We start from the raw sequence: 24,842 nt of genomic DNA, 5'->3' as shown, positions 1-24,842 counted from the left end.
GGTTAATGATTAGATTTTGCACTATTCTGTCTCGGGCCACTTCATTGTGAAAATCCTCTTCCTGAAGCTTTCCGACGTGCGAAGATTATCACCAGCCGCTCTCAGGTTGTGCATTGTTCTCAAAAAATTAATTCTCACGGCAACTATATCACCCCTTTCTAACAAATTTACGCCCATCGTTGTTTTTTTTTTATATGAGAAGCCCAAGCATTTTAGTATTAACCCCATAGAAGTAGAGGAACCAGTGTAATTAATTCTTTCCCTCATGACACGCTCAAGTTTCTTGATAGAAGGATATTCGTCGTTTTCATACATTTCAAATATTGTACGACGGAGTACATCTTTTTCGAAGTCATCTAAGCTAGTAACACTTTTCTGTTTTCTGGCATGTTTTCCAGGAGATTAAAATAGAGGTTCACCGATTTCTGTGGTAGATGTTTTACCCTGTTTTACAATACGCATCACAGTATGAACACTTACACCACACACTTTAGCCGTAAGTTCTCTACTATGTGAAAACACTGTTTCAGCACTCACTTCTTCCGATGCCAACTCCTTAAAGTACGAATACACTTTAAAAATAATATTTCTTCCTTGTGAATGTATTATTGTAACCTTGGTGCCTGTACTCCTGGTGCCAGGTTTCGAGAGTGACATTATTTAAAATAAAAAAATAAAAAAACACATGGAACACACACTATTGCATGTAAGGGCTGTATCTAATCTTTTCACAAACTGATCTTTGTGGCCCACGAGTGAACGATAAGCGAATAATTTTACACCGTCCTTGCTACAAAAATGCTGAACTCAAAGTGACCCAGACTTTAAATGTTCGAGAATGCCCAGAACAATGAAGGGTCATTGTTTATATCAAGACGAATTTAACACCCACAGTTTTCCCTAGACACAACAACTCAGCTGCGTCAACACGGTGGCTACGAAAAAAAAACAGGCGGAAGGAAATGAAACGTGATGTTTTCCTTGTTTCTTCAAGGAACGATAACTCCGGCTGTAAGCGACGGAAATTCATGGAACTTGGACAGTCAGGTTCAAAATGTCTTTCCCCATCTTATGATGAACCTTAAAGTGGCGAGTTTTATGAAAACTTCCTGCGTGCAAGAAAAATACAGAACACGACTTTTAACTTCCGCACCGCAGTCTCCTAACCGTACAATGTTGCACTCCTGCTATTTGCTGATCGCCTCGCACACCCTATGCGTGGCCCTGCCCGATATCGCCTCGTATAGCAGTGCCCATTTGGGCAATACTGAAATAAATACAGTGCATAACTGTATCTTCTTTCCTTAACAAGGAATTCAATCACAGCACGTTGTCGAAACGAAACATCACTGTCAGCCATCTTGAAACAACTGCCTGTGTTCATGTGATCGAAGCTAATGATGTCACACTATCTCACCATGTTCAGTGAAGTCTCTATTTTGCGATGATTTACTTCATTTGCGTGTATTGACGGATTCTGAATTTTGAAATATTGTTGCTCATTACTTTCAGTATACCCATAATATTTTGCTAATACTAATAGGATTTGGTTTAACTGTTGCAATTTTTCATATCTATTGAGAAAAATTCATGCATAATTCACATGTAATTTCCAGAGTTAACAATTCACACAGAATTCCCAGTGAGTAACCACCCTGTTTCAGTTCTAGGTCACTTGGGACATGAACATTTTGGAAATGTTCAGTTCACAGGCCATCACTGATTGCTTCCATACACCATACACAGCATATATGGATTGCCACTGATTTCACCAGTTGCACAGTTCTTATGGTGCACAGCAATCCTTGTCATTCACTGTTCTAGTGTCAACAAGACACTGGCTAGTATGATACATGAACCTCTTGAAGATTTGAAACTTCTGGATGGTCTGACTACCCTACCTTATGGAGTGATATAACAGTCACGTTTTTTTCGTAATCGGTCCAATCCACCACAGAAGCTAACCACAAATGTTCTATTACTCCTGTAGCTCACCTAGCAATGACTCCTGTATTCATTCTTACAGGGGATGTTGCTGACTTTGAACACCAGGTGAGGAGCAAAATGTTGTGTCTGGTCAAATAACAAAAAGAATGTCAGAAGTGTAATATACTCAAACATGTGTACGTGTGTTTATAATCTGATGATCATGCTCAAACTTAAATTATAATTTTCAACTTTTAATAGCTGTACCACATCTGTTACTGTTTTCCTCCATTGAACACTCAGGTTATTTTTTATAAATTGTACTTTATTATTCTAAAATGAGTGCAGTTAATATAAGTTATTATCTTTTTTTTTTTAAAAAAAAGGTCAAATGAAAAACAAGTTTCGAGTACATATAAATTTTTATGTACAAAATTTGAAAGAAAAAAATCCTTAACATACGACACCTTTGTAAGGAGTCATTCATTTCATTATGAATGAGATCATGGTCCAAAGTTAAGAATCTTCCCACGCAATTCAAAGCATGACACTATTCCCTTCTTCCAGAACTGCAGCCTAAACTCAACTTTTACTAGATGGCTAACACCTATCACTGCATTCAGAATTAAAGGAATATTGTACTAAATAAATACTCCTATGTCTTCAATGAGAAATGTCAGTTTTTCTATATTCACTTCTTGTTTAAGAAACAGAATGTCCCAGATTCACTTCCTTGCCTTATGACTTTCTTCCTTCCTTACTTCCTCCACTTGATGGCTCATCTGTTCTCTGCATCTTTTTTGGAGGTTCGCCACTTGGTTTCGATTTGTGTCCAGGACCAACTTTTTTAAATGCAAATACAAGATACAGAGCTGGAAAAAGAGTACAAAAGCATGTTAGCATTATTATTTTGTAAATTTGGTTATTGCAACATTCCAAGGCTAACTGCAACAATGAGGCTGAATGGCAAATTCATCAATACTTTGCATTCAAAGGGAACTTATAGGTATTGCTCAAGAAAATCTGGCATGCATGGTATTGTCCTTAATGAGATCATTATCCAATGAATGTCAACATATTGAACACATGTTCTCCAATGTTCCGCAGCCTCATCGATTTGATTGATTTACAAGGGTCGTTCAAGGTTGACCGGGATTTTCGTACGTAAAAAATCGATGAATAGCCGGATCATGATGAAACGTGCGGGTGACGTAATGTATTCCTTCGCGAGTAACTAGCGCCCGGCATGACGTATTTCGCGCATGCGCAGCAGTTGCAGCGAACATGGCGGCAAGCAGTGTGTCTGTGGCTGTGGAGCAGCGGTGTGTAATCAAATTTCTCGTGAAGGAGAAAGTGAAACCAGTTGAGATTTTCAGACGATTGCAAGCACAGTATGGTGAACAAACGATATCGCGGACAAGAGTGTATGAATGGTGTGAGCAGTTTCGCGAAGGACGGGAGCTGGTGACAAATGAAGCGCATGGACACATTTGCCCGACTGCAGTCACACCAGTGAATATCGCACGTGTTGAGCAATGATTCTTGAGAACCGGTGAGTAACAGTGCGGGATATTGCTGCCGAAGTGAATATCAGTGTCGGGAGTGTTGACACAATCATTCACGACCACTTACGCTTCCGCAAAATCTGTGCAAGGTGGGTTCCCCGCCAGCTGACATTCGATCAGAAGTGGACACGCAGGACGGTCTGTGAACAGCTTCTGAATCGGTTTCGAGCAGAAGGTGATGAATTGTTGCAATCCATCATCACGTGTGATGAAACATGGTTGCACAATTCAACCCCAGAGACCAAAAGACGCAGCATGGAGTGGCGGCATAAAGGTTCCCCGCCCCCCAAGAAAAGCAAAACGCAGCCGTCCGCTGGAAAGAGCATGGCAAGTGTCTTCTGGGACATGAAGGGCGTTATCCATGTGGATGTTCTGGACAAAGGGAGCACGATTAATGCCCAGTATTACTCCACATTGTTGAGTGGTGCTGTACGAAAGTCCATTCGCAAGAAAAGACCTGGGATGTTGTCTGGAAATGTCATTCTTCTCCATGACAATGCCTGACCTCACACGGCCAATGTGACAACAACAACTCTGGCCGACATGCGCTGGGAAGTTCTGCCCCATCCCCCCTACAGTCCGGAATTAACCCCCAGTGATTATCATTTGTTTGCACCCCTTAAAGACCATCTGGGAGGGAAGAAATTCACGACAGATGAAGCACTGCGGAGCGATGTCCTCCAGTGGCTACGACAACAACCAAGTTCTTTCTACGCCAAAGGAATTCGGGAGCTGCCAGAACGATGGCAACGGTGCCTCGGCGCGCACGGAGAATACTTTGAAAAACTGGCATAGTTTGGTGTTTCTTCTGCTACCTATTTCCTCTGCAGAAATAAAAGTCCCGGTCAACCTTGAACGACCCTTGTAGTTTATTTTACTTTGCTTTTCAGCCACTTTTAGCTAATCGTGAAGATGGGGATGAATGATGATGTGAAGAAAGTGATGAATGGACACTCACAAACACCCATATCCAGGCCCGGATTCGAACCCAGGGCCCCTGGTATCGTAGCACGATGTACAAACCACTCTGCCATGGAGGCCAGCCTGCCACCTCATGTAGGTAGTACATTTTCTTAGTTTATATCACAGGGCTGAGACAATGGCATGTTGAACCAGTACCAACGTCAATATTCCTACTGACTGACATGAATACTTCAAAATTATAACAATAAAGTAATTCAGAATATGAATATTTAAACATTACATTGTAACTATTCCATATTTCATATTATTTTCTTAGTTAGCCACTTTTGACTATCGTGATATTGAGGATGACTGATGATTAGATGGAACTGACTAAGGGTACTCATAGAGAACAATCCTGCCGGGCTGAGATTTGAACCTGGGAACTTCAGTGAAGAGATTAAAAGTCTGGCATTGAACATGCTCTGCCAATTGGAACTATACCATATCCATATATCCTGGCTTTTGCTTTCAAATATTCATAATTTAACCAGAAAATCCATTTCTCCCCCTCAACACTATTATGAGAATAATGAAAATTGTGAGTTTTACATAATCTCGATAATACTGGGATGGTCGAGTAACATTTTTGGAGACCCAAGAGATAGCTGAATTCCAGAAGTAACAGTATAAGCTTGGTGCAAGTGTATAATGTCTGTGATTCAATCCATTGATGAGTTACTAAGTTATAGGCATAATTTTTCATTCACCTCTTGTAATATATCTTTTAGAATGTTCCCTCACATAATAAGTTCAATAATATCAATATGGAGCAATTTAGGAGAATGAAATTGTGATTATGTATCCCTCAGAGATCTGTGTCTAAAGAACTTATGTGGGAAATTATAAAATCAAGGAAAATTTTATTATGTTTTCTTGACACCACATAGTGAAGATGTATTAAGTGTGAAAATATAAAATCTGGGAACAAAAACTTGGGATTCTGTTGTATATTTTATGGATGTACAATATGATTTCCTTTTCTTGTAGAATAACAATAACGATAACTGATATTACATTAATCTAATAATAAAAAAAGACAAACATTTCATACAGAATCTGGCTAGGCTTCATGGCAGTGTTAGAATAGCATGCTGTGAAGCCAGAGGAGCCACATTCAGGCCCTTGGTAAGGCAAGGGACTATTACTGTCACATCACCAATTTCATCAGTTCATCATTCGTACTCATTATTGTGATTAACGTCAAGATGAAAAAAAGTAATGTAAAATAATATTAGAAAAATAAGTAAAGAATCTGAACCTAAGAAACTGTTATGTGTTGGCTTACAAAGAGAAGTTGCGTATTAGAAATGTATTTTACAGAACAAGGGTATAAAAATTAAATCTTTTTACTCATAAAATAGTGAGAACAAAATGACAAAATAGTATGATCAATCACAGAGTACGTATTTACAGAGAAAAATCAGACTGGTCAAAATTAACAGTAATTTTACCAATAAATTTACATTGGCATGTCATTAATATACTTACAAGCTGCTTCCCACTCAGATCTTGAAAGGGTTCCTACCCTCCTATGTCCTGTCTTTGTCTGCATATACTGCTGGGCATGCTCATACTCCTCTGGTTTTCCTAGCAGTGGGGCTTCATGGTAAGGAGGGTATGTCTGTAATGAAGAGAAAAAAGTCATTATAGTCAAAGTTTCAATTGTGTTCCTTCTTGTCAGTATAAATTAGACATATCGAATTCATTCTCAAGTCATTAATTCATCTGGTTCATGCAGGATGCGAAATCCTGGGAGGATGGGGGTTCCCACCAACAATCTAGGACTCAAGAATCCCCCCCCCCACCAAAAATTTCCAGGGGGAGAGTTTTTGTTACAAAAAACAAAAGATAGGCAATTACTTTTAATTTCAAATATACTGTACTAAGAATAATATCGAAAACATACACAAATTAGTGTAGTTGTGAGGGTTCAATGTTTTTTGTCTTTCTCAAGAGGTCATTAACAAATCTACATCAATACGCACAATAAAAGTAAAACAAGAATGCAAAACAATAATAACTTTGAAATCTAATTCATTTATATTAACATAAAGCAAAAACTAAATAAAAACACATAATAAAAGATTCAACTATTTCATAATTTATTAACATCTTTAACCAGTTAGTAAAGGAAGTAGCTTGCTACTTTATAATATCTGATATATATAAAAGTGACAATTTTTTTGTGCAATTAATAATAATAATATATTTTTAATTTAGTAATTTATTTGTACTTTTAATAACATTATAAATATGTATATCGTATATGGGGGAGGGGGTTTGTAGATTAATATATTTCTCCCCCCACCAGTCCAAAATGATTTCGCACCCTCGGATCATTTCCATAAAAACTACATTCAAAGGAAAAACCAAATGAGGGAAAAGCAATTTTGTTCCACTTCTTTCAGTGACACACACAATCCGTATTCTTTTTTTAGTAAGTACATTAATTAAATGAACAGTGAAAGTTGCACAAGTACGAGCAAGTTGGGCCATTTACAGTAAAATGTAATTAAAATTATTTGCTGATATTGAGAATTGGCTGATTACTAGTATTTACCCGATACACGAGATATAAATCTTATGCACTATAGTATTGATTGAGAGAACTACCTCTTTCACAATATTATTTTCAATCTGATTCATTTCTCAAAATGGACCATTTGATTTATTGGACAGTGGGCAATTTCTTTTATATTTCTCTGGTGAATCACTTTTAACACGTTGTTAAGCTTACTCTTGACTATGTGGATAAATGAATATTCATAGAAATAGCTTCAAGTGCCGAATAGAACATTTTTTATCTTTCTGGTTTTGTAAGCAGAAAAAAAAGGAACACTGCATATATACAGTTGAGACTGCTTTATAAGTAACTCAGTTCTGCGTAATTCTGTTTTACACGTAAATTACTGTAGGCTCTGGCAAAATATAATTTAAAAACGTGATAATTAAACATTATTTGTACGTAATGCATTTATGCGCAATTCGGTGTTATACATAATAATTTCCATAAAATACAGTTCATTTGTACATAAACAAGCTACAACCATGTCACAGAATTATTCATTTCTTGTTACAAAAACACAAGGCGAGTTTCAAATATGAAACAGGATAGGAGGGAATGGCTGTGGTCAGTCTCGAGTTGCGAGAAAGACAAGTGCAGCTTGGCTGTGTCACAGAGAAGGCAAGAAGAGGCGGCAGGCACATGACATGAAATCAGAGGGTAAAGATTTGCTGCAGTTGTTCAGAACACGAGATGCATTTTCTTTTGCATGCATTAAAAAAATGCCAATAGCTAATGTTTGCAGTGTTCCATAATAAAAACAGAATGTTCCTTCAGTGAGTGTTTTCAGTTACAGGGTGGCTACAAACAAACATAAATTAAATTCCCTGACTTTTCCAGGTTTTCCAGGACAAAATTTACATTTTTCCCTGACAATTACAAACTAAACTAAATCGATGTTTTTGCAAATAGAAATAATAAACTCACACAGATCCGCGTTATGGTTTTGTTAAGTACCAATATTATCTTCTATGAAATTGACTTAATTTCTCTATTCTCTATGATTTGAATTCAAAGTGCAAAATATTGAATTTGGAAAATTATTACAATTCACAAGCTAGGGAAGGATTACGGAATTTTGTCATACGCAGTAAGTTTAAAATAAAATACTTGATTATTTTTAAAGTTACGACTAAATGAGGTAAGAGTGACGAGTGAATGATTAAGAAATACAATTTGTAATTTATCAGTCTCCTTATACATTCTCGGTATTATATGTTGATATTTCCACTGAGGTTTGGAACCCTCTGCATGCAAGAACCATGAGTGCGGACTCATTTTTCAATGCATAAAGCTACTTCTCTAGCTTCTCTGTGAAGCAAACAACTTAACTCTTGCATATAAGTGAAACAATTGAATCGAACAAAATAAAGTGTCATATTTCCTTACATTATCAATGGGATTTCTGCTTCAGTACAGTATATCCAAGTGAAGTACTGTGAAACTGACAACATGCAGTTATACCATTATTGCTGACGAAAAGGGTATGTAGGTATTAGAAATTTAACGCAAGGAATTTATAGAATTGCATCGTATAGGTATCTGATTTAGCTAACCACACATTAAAACAGGAACACACTAATAATAAAAGCTTCTGAAAGTCCATATACGAGGGGAATCCTGAAAAAAAGCTCCAATGGTGCCTATACACAGCACTAGTGGTCGGAGAGCGACACACACACATGCAGGCAGGAAGAAGTGGCATGTAACTGTAATCTGGTACAGTTTGAATGCAGCCGTTTTAGGACAGTTCTAGGTTAAAGATTGCAGCTCTCATACAGTCTCCCACCAACTGCGATGTAGCCTATATTGCACGCTCAGAATTTGGCACAGAGCCACCAGCAATCGTGTGAGGTGTGCAGACTGGACGTCGTGAGTGATAGTATGGTCAGACAATGGTGCAGACAATTCACGCCAATCGAATGTGCAAAACCCCATACAGCTGAGTACACACGGGCCCTTTGCATCACTTCAGGTGAGAGATCTTGGACCACTCTCTGTACAGCCCTGGCCTTGAATGTACAGACTTTCATCTCTTTGCTTAACTGAAGAGGTTTGTGGCAGGGCAAGGATTTGACAGCTACACTGCGGTAGAGATAGTTTCAGTCTTTGCTGTCAGACACATATACCATGGCCATACAAAATTTAGTGCCATGCTACGACAAATGCCAGAGCAATGGTGGTGATTATGCCGAAAATTAGGTTAGGGACTCACTGTTACTAATGCAATAAATTACAACTGATATTCTTGTTTTATTTATGCCTAATCGGTAGGGACCTTGATATTTTGTTATTTTTTTTAAAAATTGGTTTATTTTCTTATTTTTTATTTTGTACTATACGGTGTTATTTTCCCCAAAATTAACATTTTCATTTTAGCGTTTTCTGGAAAATATCTGAAATTATACCTTCATGGTGTTTTTAAACTACTGTTTCAAATTGTAAGTCACATGGCTTACGCCTCTTCGTGAGTGTTTGATATCTTGAAAGATATTTTGGGAAAGTTATTTTTCATACCCCTTTTTTAATTTTAAGGTAAGGATTTTAGATTATGGAATTTTCCCCGTATATACTGAAGGGTGCATAATGACCATAAGTGGTGATGAACCCAAAAAATTTAAATCAATCAATCTCCCGTGACATACCGATATATTATGGCACCAAAAATTGGCATTATCTTTTTTTGACTTGTTAGTGTTACATTTCCCAAAATTCGCGTTTTTGTTTTAGAACATTTATCTGCTAAATATACTGAAACGTAATACTCCATTCTGCTTTTAAACTATTACTTTCAATTGTAGGTCACATGGTCTACGTATTTTTGTGACAGTTTGATATGTTGGAACAGATTTTTGAGGAAGTAAAAGTAAAGTGCTCCCCTGCACTTTTCCATGAAGGTATATAGTAGGGGTGTGGAGTTAGGGCCCCACACTTTCTTGATCATGGCTGAAGGTAGGGGTGATGTGATCAGCACCACGCTCCTGGCTACCTTTATCCCTCAAAGTTTTCTCAAGGTACCAGCTTCATATGATGCTGGGTGGGTGCCGGAGCAGTTTGAATAGGTGGAAAACATCCCAGTTCTCCAGCGCAGGGGATCGAAAAAATCGTGGGAAATACATGATTTAATGTGGCTGTGGGAATTATTCGATGTACGTATAACTCTATAGTTTACTCTTGAGTAAAATGTTGGAAAACTTGCATGTTCCATGTAAACAAACATGGCCTAGAAAAGACAAGAAGGTTGGATTTCATGGAATTTTTCGTTGTTTTAGGACATTTCTTTAAAAAAATCGCTAAAAACGAAAACAATTCACATTTTATGCCAAATTCGCATTATTTCGATATTCGAAAGGGCGAAAAATGTGTCAAGACATTACTGCACCAGACATCCTAAACATAACTTCGCAGCAATTACCATTTTTCATGGTTTTGGCGTTTGCGAAAAATCAATGTCCCTACTACTTGGAAATTACTTTCTGGCCACCACTAGTATAAATCAGTAGATGGAAAGTGAAAATTTAGCAGGGCTAGCAGACAAAAGTCAATTCTTGAAGAAAGTGATTTGCTTTTATGACCGAATGATTTGAGTAAATATGATATTAAAATATTTACTTATTTATTATTAGTAACCTTCGTAAGCACTGCTACATTAAATAAATTGAAGTGAGCCAGAAGAGTAACAACATTCGAGCAGCATATTTGCAGTCTAAAGCTCATCTTGTTTATGAATGCGATTTTTGTTGGATGTTGCAGTCCATGCAATTTCTTTTGCATATTGTAGTGAGGTACTTTGTCGGGTGGCAATATTCGACAAAAATTGTATATATATATCAATGGAACCTATTTGTTTCCCTGTTCCTTTAGTTTGCCCAACAACATGCCTTACTACGACGTCTGACAACTATCGGACGGCACCACCCGCTCTTATCCCCTCCATCTGTTGACAAGTCCCCTTACTACTCCCATACAGACAAGAAAAAAAATGATAATTCAATGTATTTTCCACGTAATATTTAGAGGCTTAACCTTTACTCTCCCGATGATACCATATGGTATCATCAGAGTAAGGTCGTACTTGCCCGATGATACCATATGGTATCATGGTGCTGATTACGAAATGAATGTGCTTTTTGGACCTTCATACTCTTATGTTTGGGTGGAAACTCTGACACAGGTCTGGAGCAAGCCTGGGAAATTCATATTGATGACCAACCTCCCCCCTCTCCGCAACATATCCATGCCACATTTCCGAACAGTTTCTCACATTTTGGCTCATTATTCAACTTGTATGGCACCCAAGAACATGAAACGTGTTACGTTCTCTTGAGAAATGTCCATTCTTTGAAAAGAATACTAAAGTTTGCGGCTTCTCTCCAAAATAGAGGGAGAAGAAGGGGCAAACTACAGATTATTATGTTTATTTCCATTGAAATTCGGGTGCCGTGCCCCCCAACCCCCCTTCCTCGGTTCGGCATTCTGAATTGTACACGGTTGCATGCGCTGATGTTTTAGCTGAAAAACAAAAGTTATCCGAAGTAGATTGCTCCCATAGTGCCCGAGTTATAACAATTTTCCTCCAAAGAGTGTTCGAATTTAAAATTCCCGCCGAGAAGCCAGGGCGAGAGAAATTTCTCTCTCTCTCTCTCTAAAAGTTGAGGCCGAAACTTACGAACGAGATTTCCTGTTCCCGTGCAGAGTTCCATAACGATATATTTAAATAAATAAATAAATAATAAAAAAAAGTCAATGAAGACGAAATTCCCTGACATTTCCCTGACTTTTTTTGACACCTCAAATTCCCTGACTTTTCCCGGTTTTCCAGGTCTGTCGCCACCCTGAGTTACTACTGGTCGGCCATAGAGAAGATAAAGAGGAAAATTTACATGCTTAACCAGTAAGTAAAATTTATACGGGAAGTGGATGCTAAACCACATAAAACTTAAGAATCATTAATTTATGACAGAAATAACCTGTATTATGCATTATCTTGTTCCTCAAAATAGATACAATTACAGTATTTTGATAATGATATGACATGGTATCTAAATTTAATTTGTAAGTAATTCTCAGTTATACATATTATTTTCTCTTCACCTTGACCAAGGTTAAAATGCAGTTTAACCTTTATAAGGCAGAGCCCCATGAGCATGTATTCTCATTAAAGTTGGGAGCCTTTTCAAACTTGTCGCGAAGTACAAAAAAAATCGTAGCTTGAGAACTAATTGTCAGAGAGAGATGAAATTGTTTTTTTCTGCTTCTAAAAGATAAGTCTTTTAGCGGAAGTAAAATTTATACATGGTGCCTCGCAGTAATTAGTGTTAAAGGAAGAAGAAAATTGAAATTTTCAAAAAATTTGACCCCCCGGGGGTTCCCCTTAATAGACCGAAGTGAATGAAAAATGTAGTATATAGCGGTGGTACATTCCTACGACCATGCAAAGTTTCATTGAAATCAGAGTGATACGTATTGAGTAAAAAATAATAACTTTGCATAAAATATCAGTGTTGCCAGCTTAAGGAAGAATTTCCAAAATGTCCCTTCTACCGTCGACCCTATGGACACTGGATGGGCCAAATTTGGAGGGAACACAACAAAAGACCACTCTCATGCCTCAATTTTGAAAGAAAAAAAAATTTAAAAAAAGAGGAAATTATGGCGTTCAGAAATTTTGCATAATTAAGGAAAATTTCGAACTCTGGGCCTTTGACCCCACTTCCCACAGGACCCTTAATTGTTGGATGTTACATAATTTAATTTTTTTTAAAAAAAATCCGGTGGTTGAGAAGATGTAGCCCCTTATCTTCAATTTATCGCATAGTAACAAAACAAAAGCAAAGGACTTTCTCAAATGGCACTTCTTAATAATAGTAACAATGGATTATTCTTTTGTATGAGGCGTATTCGTAAAGTAAGTACCATTTACAAATATTGCGGCTGTAGCGATGCAGTCGTGACCGTGTGAGTTCTCGCTGACGTCCTTCATCCGTTACTTAGCCACAGGCACGCGTGGGAGCAGGTCATGCTTTTTCTTCGTAGTTTTCTGAAGGTTGAAATGTTCAAGAAAATCAATCGGACTGTCGACTGTGATGTCCGGTCTGTGATTTGTTTTCTCAATGCAAGAATGGTTGAATTCTTGCCTAGAGGACAGACCACCAACAAAGATGCCTGCTGTGACACATTAATCCGGCTGCGTCGTGCAATTCAAAGAAAAAGACGCGGAATGCTTAGCAAAGGCATTGTGTTGCATCACAATAATGCTCGTCCGCATACGGCCCAAGAAATTCAAAATTTCATCACATAATTCGGTTGGGAACAATTTGTTCATCCACCAACAGCTCTGACTTGGTACCAAGTAACTACCATCTCTTTCTTCATCTGAAGAAGAAGTTACTTGCTGGTCAGCGTTTCGACGAGGATGACGTCGAAGCAGCAGTGCATGGATGGTTTTTGTCACAGGCGGGAACATTCTATGATGATGGGATACAAAAACTAGTGCCACGCTATGAGAAATGCTTGAACAATGGTGGAAACTACGTAGAAAAGTAGTATAAGGTCTGTAAAATGCAATGCAAATAAAAAAAACGTACGGAACTATTTTACTTTATTTTTTACACCCTTTCGGTACTTACTTTCCAAATACGCCTCGTAATTTGAGTATGTAATATCTTTAGAGGTATACTAATGAACAAAAAAGACAGAACTGAAATATAGTGTATAGTTTTCAAGGAATGGGTTGTTAATACTGCCAAGTGGTCAGGGCAAATTTTGAAAATCTTTTGAAAACATGAAAAATGAACATTACAGTGTGTTATTTCACATTTCATGTTTTTGTCAAAAATAAAATATGCATGTCTCTACCAATTACAATTATAACATTGTAATTTGTCTTACCAAGTGGAGAAGTTACCAAATAAAACTCACCTCCAATGCCTGCATTTTGGCCAAAAGAGAGCGGCCTTCCTCTTTCATCTTCTCATAGAAGTCTTCAAACTTTTCTTTTGCAACAAACTGCAAATTGTGTTTCTCAGCCAACCTAAGGAAGAAGCAAGATGTTGAAAACATTTACAGAAATTCATCTGTTTAGTGGTCGTAACTGAATACCTGAATGACATTACACGGAAGAGAGAAATTATGACTACATGGGCTGTGCAGAGAGTGGGTGTTTGTATTTTATATCAAATTCTAATTTTTGACACAAAAATGCACACTTGAGGTCACCTGTTGGCAGGTAGTATAGTGTTCAGTAGTGGCATTCTCCCATTTGGACTGTTCAGACCAAGACACCAGAATATTCATTCATCGTCACGATTAATGAAGAGAAAGATAGAAATGCAATGTGAATTAACTACGAGACAATAACATTGCACAATATCTCCAGACACTAGAAGGAATCTTATATTAAACACATGTTGTATATTAAAAAAAATTACAGTGAGTACAACAAAATAAACAATAAAATCATGTTAGCTGCAGTGTTATATTATGCTCCCAATGTTATATCATGAGGTATCACTTGTGTACATTATTAAATATTGATTATAATGACTATATCTATTTTGGTTATTGTACTGTATGTCACTTTTCTACCTCTTAGGTGAATTGCAATGATGAGGATGAATGATAAATGCCTGGCCAGGTCTCAGATTTTATAGCATACTAGCTGATTGCCCGGGTATTTTTTATCCAAATCTTCTATTAGACAGGAATATAATGAATTCTAACTATAGTGTAAAATGAACTTGGAGTTGAATGGCATTGGGAGTGTCACTATTCATCTTAGAGACTCCGAAAACTATGGATTCCACACTAATATTGGTCGTTTTCGATTATTTTTACATGTCACCCCCTTCACAGAATTTCTTTCCATATTGCAAGTGATATGTATACCAAGTTTGGTTGAAATTGCTCCAAGCGTTCGAGAGTTATGGCGGAACAAACACACACACACATATACATACATACATTTTTATATATTTGAAGATTTCCACAGAACCCAGCTAGAATTTGACAATTAAAAAAATAATAATTCATCATGGTTCCTTTAGTTTAGGGGAGGGAATAAATGTATTTCACACTGTAATGAGTTGAAATACGTGAACCAATCTCCTCAAATTTCCCTGCACTAAAGAAACATTTCTCTTCCTATTGAAACACTGCTCTGCATCAATGTAATATACACATGGTAAATTTTTTATGGAATATTTATTTTTAGAAGAGAAATTTTATTGTTTAGCTTTAAAATGTATATTAATATACACACACAAAAACATCAATTATGTTTTTCAGGTACCTGTGGCTAGGGTTCTTAGAATGTACGAGGGTAAATCAAAAACTAGAGGCAAATTTTGTGTTTTCTGAGGAAGAAACGAAGACTGGGTGTGTGTGACGTCCCCACGTGTATCCTTGGAGTGTTGAGTGTCACGGAGCAAAGAGGTCACACATATGGACACACCACTCCACAAATGCACCATCAAGGAACAGCATGCCGTAGTGTGCTTTCTGTGGTCGGAGGGAGTCAAACTGGCAGACATCCATCACCGGCTGTTGGCGCGGTATGGAGCAAGCACCATGACTCAACGAAAGGTGTATGAGTGGGTGGACCGCTTTAAAGCGAGACGCACAAATGTAACGGATGGATGTTGAAGTGGAGGCTCAAAAAGATCCCACACAGAAGAAAACGTCCAACGGTTGGATATCATTATCAGGGACGATCGAAGAATCACAATAGCACAAGTGGCGGAACTCTTGGACGTCAATTTCAGATCAGCATATGCAATAGTGCATGATGAATTAGGGTAACATAAAGTTTCAGGTCAGATGACAAGGACCAGCAGGCGGTGGAGACGTGGCTTCGTGAGTAACCAAAAACCTTCTTCGCGGACGGGATACAGAAGCTGATTGCACGATACCAAAAGTGCATTGCTGTGCAGGGGCCATATGTGGAAAAGTGATATGTGTAGTTTTTCTTCTTGTGTGGAAATAAAGATGTTATGTGAAAATTGCCTTTACTTTTTGATTTACCCTCGTAGAAAATATAAAATCATAGAAAATTTTATGTGATGTTTCTTTATTCAGACCAGCAAAGTAAATCTGGTTCCACTCTGTAAGTGAAAAGGAAGTTCATATTCATACCTGATTAATGTTGGAAAATGCACCAAGAACTCAGGGCAATCAACAACACCTTCCAGATGGAATTTATATTTAGCTCCGAAGAGAGGAAATGGCTCCTTGGTGCTGCACTCAAACTCCACATTATAAATTTCATTCCCAAATTTACCTTCTGACTCCTGATGGCGTTTCCTGGAACAAATAAATAAATGAAATGAAACAACATAAAATAATGAAGATAAAAGATGCATCCACATTTTAAGCAAACCATTTCACATTGAGTACAGATCATCTGATAAATGACAAATGCATTGAAACCTACAATGGACTCTGTTACAGGAATGTAATGTAAGTAATGCAAATTGTTTGGTAATTTTTATAGCTCACAGGTTATAAATATCGTGGAAATTATACAAAATGCACAATTTTCATTATCTGGCAACAGCATTGAAGGGAGAAATTGATCTTGTAATTAAAAAATAACTATCTTGAGGTAAAATTATGATTATTCTACAGCAAAACTAGTAGACTGATGTGGGATAGTTGCAAATAGAAACTATACTTTAAAATTCATAAATATTTTCATTTACTTTGAATTGTTTCCAAGTATTGGCATTAATGCTGGGTCAAAGAGGTTCTGTCATTGTGATTAGCCAAATGTGGCAGAAAAGCAACAGAAAAAAACATAATTCAATCAATCAAAGTGGTAGTTATCCATGTTACTGCAGCATCTTCCACGCATTGAGAAATTAAAAGGGGTGAAATTAACCAGAAAAAAGAATTAGTGTAGACTCTTGCTACAACTTAAAAAGTTGATGGTGCAGCATAATTACCTTCAAAAAGAAAACATGCCGCATTATTAAAACCGGGATAGAAATTGGAAATTGTAGAAAAATCAACTGTGGTTTAACCAGGAATGGGAGTTTGGTCCTATTTCAATCCCACAATTTTTACTTTTCTGCTCGTTAATTATTAGTTCGTCACTCTTAAAATAAAAAATTCTAGCAATAAAAATCTACAAATACAAATAAAATCAAGCGATATTTATAAGAATGCTAACTGATCTACAATTGTTCAAGTAGTGCATGTAGCCACATATTGCTCCTAATACTGCTGCACAAAAATCCTGTCTTATGATGCACATGATGTTCAGCTGCTTCCGCCTCCTGGAACATAATGGCTTGGACAGAAAAGGAAGATGAGAAAGGTTGGCAATGTCTGCTATACTACAAGAGGCTCGACAAGGCATGTTTTCAACAATCCTTCATTGTAACCAGATATTGCATTTGGAAGGACCAGCTAATGCAATCACTTGTGTTGGCACATCGAAGTACCATCCTTACTTGTAAATGAATCTTTATAAATTTACGTTAACAAGTGAGTCTCCTCTAATCTAATTGTGACATAGTTATGAAGGCCCATATGAAAATTAGTTTTGTTTGGGTACAGTAATAAGCAAATGTAAGAATTGAATCAGTCACAAGAACAATGTTGTATCCTACAAAAAGTGTTAAACTGTACTTGCTATTCAAGAGAATGGTATTTAATCTAGAAGCTGGTTCAAGAAAAAAGGGGAATTAATGTTTATTCCCAAACCATGGCAAGTACAAAATACCACTTCATTTTTGACTTCTCCCGCAGGTTGATTTCCCTGGTTGTTTTTTTTTCTTTCTTTCTCAGGATCTCCAGATCAGCAGAACACCGAGTTGGATTATTCTACACAATTTATTCATTCTTCCATATACAAGTTTGTACGTGATTAATTTTGGTGCCTTTCTGTCAGCTTCCTCAGGCATGTCATGCTGAGCAATAAGTAAGTTGTGTACAATGCAACAAACCAATATATTTAGACACTGAGTTGATGTTTATTTGCCAAGTATAAATTATGACTGTAAATTTCAACATGTGGGTACTCATTGCACATTGTACTAATTTACTTTCCTGCCACTTTCAGCTAATCCCAACACTGAAGATACACGATACTTTTGTGATGGTTAGACAAAATTGACACTCACGAAGAACACTCATGCCCACACCAGAACTTAAAACTGGCAACTTGAGTGGAGAGATCGAATGTCAACCACTTAATGTGCTTGGTCACAGAGCTGACACATACGTTAATTGCTTGTTGACATAGCACATTTAACACATACGTTTAATAAACAAGACACTTCAAACAAAAGTCCCATCCAACACACTTAAGATCAAATATAAGAAATATACTCACATAATGTTATAAGCATCGGGAATTGTGCCTATGAAGTAACCTCCTGGCCTAAGACTCTCGGCTGCATTCTGGACCATTTGATCGGCCTGCGAGAGGCTCTCAAAGCAGTAGTGGAAAGCGAACTGGCAGCTGACTAAATCCAGCTGCATGGAAGGATCCTTGTACTGGTCCTTCAGCCGAACCTGCAAGAGAAAGATAATGAAATGATTTGCATATATTGGTCCGTTAGCAAATTTAATCACTGGCACTTATGTCAACTGGAATGTGAGAAGGGAGTGAGCTGTGGTTACAACTATTGTCACTGCATTCAATTGGTCTAACCAACTAACTCTATAGTGTTCTTAAACCCGAAGGTTTATGGCTGCAACAACACAAGCCTGTGCCTATCCTGGGCAAGATCAATCCAATCTTTTCCACCTTTACCAATTTCCATTAGGTTCATCTCAATGTTATCCCTCCATCTTCATATTGGCCTTCCTACTGGTCTCTTACCATCAGGTCTCCCAACAATAATCCTGCAAACTCTTCTTTCCTCTCCCATTCATGCCACATGGCATGCCCACCTAAGTCTTCTTGATTTAAGATTCTATCTGGACAGGAATAATTCAATTGGATCGACTGAGCAAATAAATCTGTGACCTCTTGAATATCAATGTTACCCTAACCAATTATTTAAACGTATTACGATGGATATATTTCAAAATGAGCACAATGCACAAACACAGCAAGCTGTTGGCATAAACGTCATGCATACTGGAATGTATTTTAACATCATCAAATATATGAACACTGTCGCTTACATAATAACATTGGTTCTGCATCATGAGGAGAGAGTTGCTTGACAAGAAGTAGCAGTAGGTTCTGGTCCAGAGTAGCAGATAACAGTGGTGAAGGGTCATGCATCACCCAATGGAAAGCTGTCCGAAATGTACACCCATTTAAAGGGCTTGCACCATGAAGTTTAGTTTTATACATCTCAACATTCAGATTTCTCACATTAATTTCATCACTAAATTCCACAAATGGAGTGATGTTTGGATAGAAAATTGCATCATGGGTTTCAGAAGAAAAACTGGTTGAACGACCCCCCCACCCCCAACAAATTAACAATAACCTGTGGTGCACAGCCTGCGAGGGCCAGGGACTGCCAGCCTCACTCTCACATGCCTCAGCAGATGCGGGCAATCATCCAACCAGTTACGGGGTGGCGTGAGGTCAGCAGTCCCTGTAGGTTTCCATAACTGGGTTGCACTACCCATTCGTAGCTCCCCAATTTCCTCACGATGGTGGGTGGCCACCGTTCCCATACATTGGCCAAACTCCCCCTGGAAATTGCTATCACAGTGAAACCTTGATTTTACGTTTTTCAGGGCACAAAGCCGATAAAACTTAAAATCGAGGAATTGTAAAAAATCAAGGAAAATTTTATAACATTTTGCTATGTTGGGATCATCAAGATTGAATGTTAATGTGGGAAAATGTAAAATCGGGGTTCCACTGCATTCATTTTAAATTACAAAAAAGGAGATAGACCAAAAAATTGAGTGCAAAAATCCAAAGAACAAATGCTTCTAGGAGTTTTCAAAATCACAGAAATGAGATTTTTATGTGGGAGGTCGCAGAATGTAAACTAAATGACTAAAATTCCCCAATAACATTCCAAGCTTTTGCTTGAAGGAAGTGAGTGGAAGTAATGAAAAGTGTCCACTAAACAATCAGTAATCTGGCGTATCGAGTAGAAGAGTCTCCCCAAGGTTAAAATAATATCAATTATAGATTGGCAAAAATTCTTTACAGTTACTATTAGTTTATAATAATTATTAATAGTTATTACTATTTTATTAATAATTATTATAATGTTCAATTTTATATCAAGAGCCGATGCAAACATTTCTGGTGACACATGGATTGTACTGAATTATTTTGAAGTACTAGAGAAATATGTTCTATGGTGCTTGTTTCCATTTACGCAAAGGATACACATAATGCTGTTCTATTTTTGTTATTTTGAATCGCTTTTCTGCCACTCTAAACTAATTACAATGATGAGGATGAATGGTGATTATATGAAATGGATTAAAGGACCCTCACATGCCAGCAGTTGAATCTGGGACAGTCAGTGGCGGGATCATGAGTCCAGCACAGTACTGTTACAAAATGTTTACAATTTGTATGTTCAGTTACACATCTTGCGTTCCTTGTATTTTACATCACTCTCTTACCTCTTTCAGCTAACTGCAATGATGTAGATGAATGGTCGTTACCAGGGGGTAGAAAACAATAAAAATAATTCAGGAGCCAGCAACATATATTTTTAAATATCGGCTACAAAAAACATACATCTAACTAAGTTAAAGCTACACCTTATAACATCTATTTTATTAATTGAAGAGCTCCGGTGTTAAACATGGTAAGTAACATTTTAGTAATTTTTGAGTTACAAAGTAAAAGGTGCCATCCAATAAATTTTCAAGCGAAACTGTCATGTCATACAATTTGCATTGGACTCAGTGAAGCCTTGTGAAATTGGTAAACATAACACGAAAACAATTTATCTACAGTATAGCTTCTAATAACCTTATTTCTTAATGAACTCAGAAATGAGAAAAATGTCAGCATGTTTTACACCCAAGACCTTCAATTAATACATGATTATATTAACGCAGTGGTAGCGTCGTCGCCTTGTAATCAAGGGGTCCTGGGTTCGATACTCAGTGGAGGCTCATGGCACAGTGGTTCGGACCCCACTTTAAACCATACGTCCAGTCCCGATTAGCCTTACTGTGCATAAAGTGGACTTAAAACACTAACTCACACTCAAGATTATAGAATTTTTTTAAATTTTTTAAGAGACACTCAAATATACACCAGTCAGCTCCAAGTCATCCTTGTGCGTCTTATTTGATTTTTCACTAAAATAAAAGAAAACTGCACTTGTAATTTAAAAAAAAGGAATAGAAATTTCTATATGAATAAAATATTTGAAACTGAATTTGAAAATTCAGGTGGCAGGTAAAATAATTCAGGTGTCATGGCAAACAGGCATCCTGTATTTGTTTACCCCTGGCCATTAAATAAAAACTGACGAAGATTTGATTTGCTGACCTATTCACTCAGCAAGTTAAAATAAAAAAGTTATCACCTACCACTGATTTTGTGGAGATGAATTCTTTATCAAGAACAATGCACAACAGATCTAGAAGATATTGGGGCAATCAGTACATATATAGACAGACAAATCCAAGCTGTTGTTTCAAGTGCCATATCTTTGTTAGCCTGCAAGAACCTGGTAACAGCAGCAGGGAGAACCACAATGGCACGGTTACATATGAATTACCTTTGTGCAATCTGCAACAATGAACTCAGCTGAGAAGACAGGTTCATAGCCACGGTCATTCCGACTCTTCTGCTGAAGGTCTTTGTAGCGTGACTGACACTGCTCGACAGATGTTTCGGCAATGTCGCTGCAGATTAAGTGAGTAATGGCTCCCTTCCGCCACTTCAGCAAGTCTCCACCTTTGCCACATCCAATGTCCAGTACTTTGATGGGATCGCCTTGGTTCTTCCCTTGCTTCACCTTGGTGAGGTACTCATCTAATGAAAATTAAAAATATGCTTGTGATAAATTAGATTCATGATCATCTATGGATTACAGAATATTTTGTTAGGTTCAAATGTGTCATGAGCGAGTGCTCAGACTGCAGGTTTTGAGTATTGTTTACAAAAGCTATCTTAAGTAGCACAAAAAAAAAAAAAAAAACAGGCCATTACCTTAGTTTTCCAACATATATGGTGGCCATAAAATCTGAAACCAATGGTGTGAATGGGGTGATGACATGATGGCCAGATGTCCTTCTGATGGGATAGTAACGCTGTCACAGTTTAAAACTCAAATGAATCTCAGATGCTGGATTCAGAGGAGGCACTGCAGATTGGGCACCACTATCACCTGACCTCAATCCCATGATCTTGTAGGAAATTTTGAAATCTGGGATCTGGATCGTCACTGTGAAAGGACAATACCTGCAAAGACTTTTCTGAAGCCTCATACTTTGTAAGAAAATTCAAGGAAACATACTGAAACATTTGAGAAAGTGTGTTCAAGCTGTGATGAACATTTCGCATTAAGGAAATCATCAGTTCCCTCATTGGTTCTAGAATTTATGGTCACACTGTGTACCTCCACGTGTGTAATTCAACTTCCTGTATATAATCATCTCTTTCCATTGGTAGGGTTCATGTTTGTTTTGGCAAATCAAATTCCCAGATTGTTATTGTTCACAATATATCATTGTCACCATATTTTCGAATAATTTGTAACAATGAAATTCAAAACAGCATACCTTATAGTGGTGTGTTTTGTACTCAATCCATGTTTCAACCAAATAAGCATCAGTCTGCAGGAAGCAACAGAAAAATCTTCAGGTAAAATTACATGGTTAAAATATTCAGATTGTAAAAAGGTAACAACGATAAAACTAGGGCAAGATATGCCACTGTCGATACATTTCATTCACTCCATAGTAAACGGTGTACAATGTATTATTCTAATCAGCCACTTACTAATGAGCATGCTCTTCACCCAGTTATTGAAATTTCTCAGATACACTATCCGACTCTTCGATCTCTCATCTAAGCCTTTCTCCTCCAAGGTGTTGTAATGTGCTGCCACGACCGCTCCCACGCTATCCTGCTGGCCTGCACCTCTGGCTTTGGTAGACAGATCTGAGGGGGCTGCAGACTCATTGCCTTCTGCAGAACCAACATTCTCCTTCTGAAAGGAAGGAGCAAACCACTGTTGCTACATAATGTCACAATTTTAAGTACAATAGATTGATGCAAGACACTTCAAACTCTGTTGGAATATTAAGCAAGACATTTCTCGTCATTATCTTATGGAGGCATGTCAGCTACTGAATCCTTGTAACATTTCAGGTAAAACCAAAAGAAATAAACCATTTTTGGGAATTAAGAATATGTAGAATGAACTTCCACTATGTTATAGCGAATACATTTCTAAAGATGTAGTTCATGGCTGTTACAAACATAAAAACACAGTCATTGTTACATTTCGGTAAAAACAATTTCCCTTCATCAGACATTTACTTTTTAGTTTTATTAACAACACAGTAATACCAATCAGGAGGCTTCGTTCATTGCAGAAGAACACTTGAGGAAATTAAATAATGAGAATGGCAACAAAGACCCACTATGGAGTTTTCGTTTTCACAAATGGGGAAGCCATCATTCATAAAATTTAATGTAACGGAAGACATCAAGAATCCTGGTAAAATACCAGATGATGATACTTGGGATCTATAATAAAAATTTGATAAATATCTTCACTGAAAATAATAGTAACTGCAAAATAATCTAACACAGTTATTTTTAGTGGTTTCTATTTTATTCTATCTGCGACGTTTTGTTCTGGTTTCCCAGAACTTTTTCAAGCTACACTAAGATATACATACGAGGGTCAATATTTATATTTTGAGCCTAACAATGAAAAAACAGGAATTTGGCATTGAAAACTGCTTTATTGTTTTTCAAAGTATTCTCCTTTATGGTCAATACACCATTTGTCAAAGCAGTTTTTCCAATCTTCTTGAGACACCTCCATAATATGCTTTTTGAACGCATCAACGTCGTCTTCCGCCGGCGAAAATCGCTGTCCACGAAATTTATTCTTGACATTCGGGAACAATAAGAAGTCATTGGGTGCCAAATCAGGACTGTACGGCGGATGACCCATCAATTCGATTTTTTGACTGTTCATAAAGTCGGTTGTTACACGAGATGTGTGACAGCTGGCATTGTCTTGATGAAGAATGATCCGACGGCGTTTGTTTGTTTTCCGTATTTGACCGAACACCTCTCGCAAACAAATTGTTGTGTACCATTCAGAGTTGACCGTTCTATGTTCCTCTAAAGGCACAGTTGCCACATGACCAGTTTTCCCGAAAAAACAGGCGACCATTTGTTTCGATGTGCTTCGAGCGCGAACAACTTTTGTTGGATTGGGTTCATCTTGAAACACCCATACACTCGACTGCTGTTTACGTTCCGGCTCATATGCATATATCCATGATTCGTCACCTGTTACAATCTTATATACGTCTTTTGAAGCACCAATTGACGCGAGCGTCTTTTTGAGTTTTTGTCAAATTGTGTGGGATCCAACGAGAACATACCTTTCTCACAGCTAAATGATCATGTAATATTTTATATATGCTGGTGGAACTAATGCCTATGGTTGCCTCAATCTCACAGTATGTCACATGACGATCTTGCAGTATTAGGTTTTGCACAGCATCAATGTTTTCTTGAACAACAACTGATTTTGGACGACCTTCGCGAATCTCGTCGGTGAGCGAATAGCGGCCACGATTAAATTCGTTATACCAGCGTTTCACAGTGGCAAAGGATGGGGCTTCATCGCCAAATGTGGAAGTAAGTTGATCGATGCACTCTTGTCTTGATAATCCAC

General features: G+C 37.5%; 1 protein-coding gene across 1 annotated transcript in view; it reads right to left on the bottom strand.

Annotated features, from left to right (window-relative positions):
- Positions 1 to 2,244: 2,244 nt before the first annotated feature.
- Positions 2,245 to 24,842, bottom strand: part of Rnmt (RNA guanine-7 methyltransferase) — a 30,056-nt gene continuing 7,458 nt past the window's right edge. Inside the window, exons 2-8 of the mRNA XM_083113449.1 lie at positions 22,919 to 23,129; positions 21,693 to 21,949; positions 18,356 to 18,537; positions 16,153 to 16,320; positions 13,942 to 14,053; positions 5,946 to 6,078; positions 2,245 to 2,798 (exon numbers count right to left, since the gene is read on the bottom strand). Of these exons, the coding sequence (XP_082969575.1) occupies positions 2,665 to 2,798; positions 5,946 to 6,078; positions 13,942 to 14,053; positions 16,153 to 16,320; positions 18,356 to 18,537; positions 21,693 to 21,949; positions 22,919 to 23,129 (1,197 nt within the window). The 3' untranslated portion in view covers positions 2,245 to 2,664. The remainder of the gene's footprint in view (positions 2,799 to 5,945; positions 6,079 to 13,941; positions 14,054 to 16,152; positions 16,321 to 18,355; positions 18,538 to 21,692; positions 21,950 to 22,918; positions 23,130 to 24,842) is intronic.

Source organism: Lepisma saccharinum, chromosome 27 (genome assembly GCF_977018435.1).
Source record: "Lepisma saccharinum chromosome 27, izLepSacc3.1, whole genome shotgun sequence".
Lineage (NCBI taxonomy): Eukaryota > Metazoa > Arthropoda > Insecta > Zygentoma > Lepismatidae > Lepisma > Lepisma saccharinum.
The sequence above is the reverse complement of the archived record's forward strand: the minus strand, read 5'-3'. Positions and strand labels throughout refer to the sequence as shown.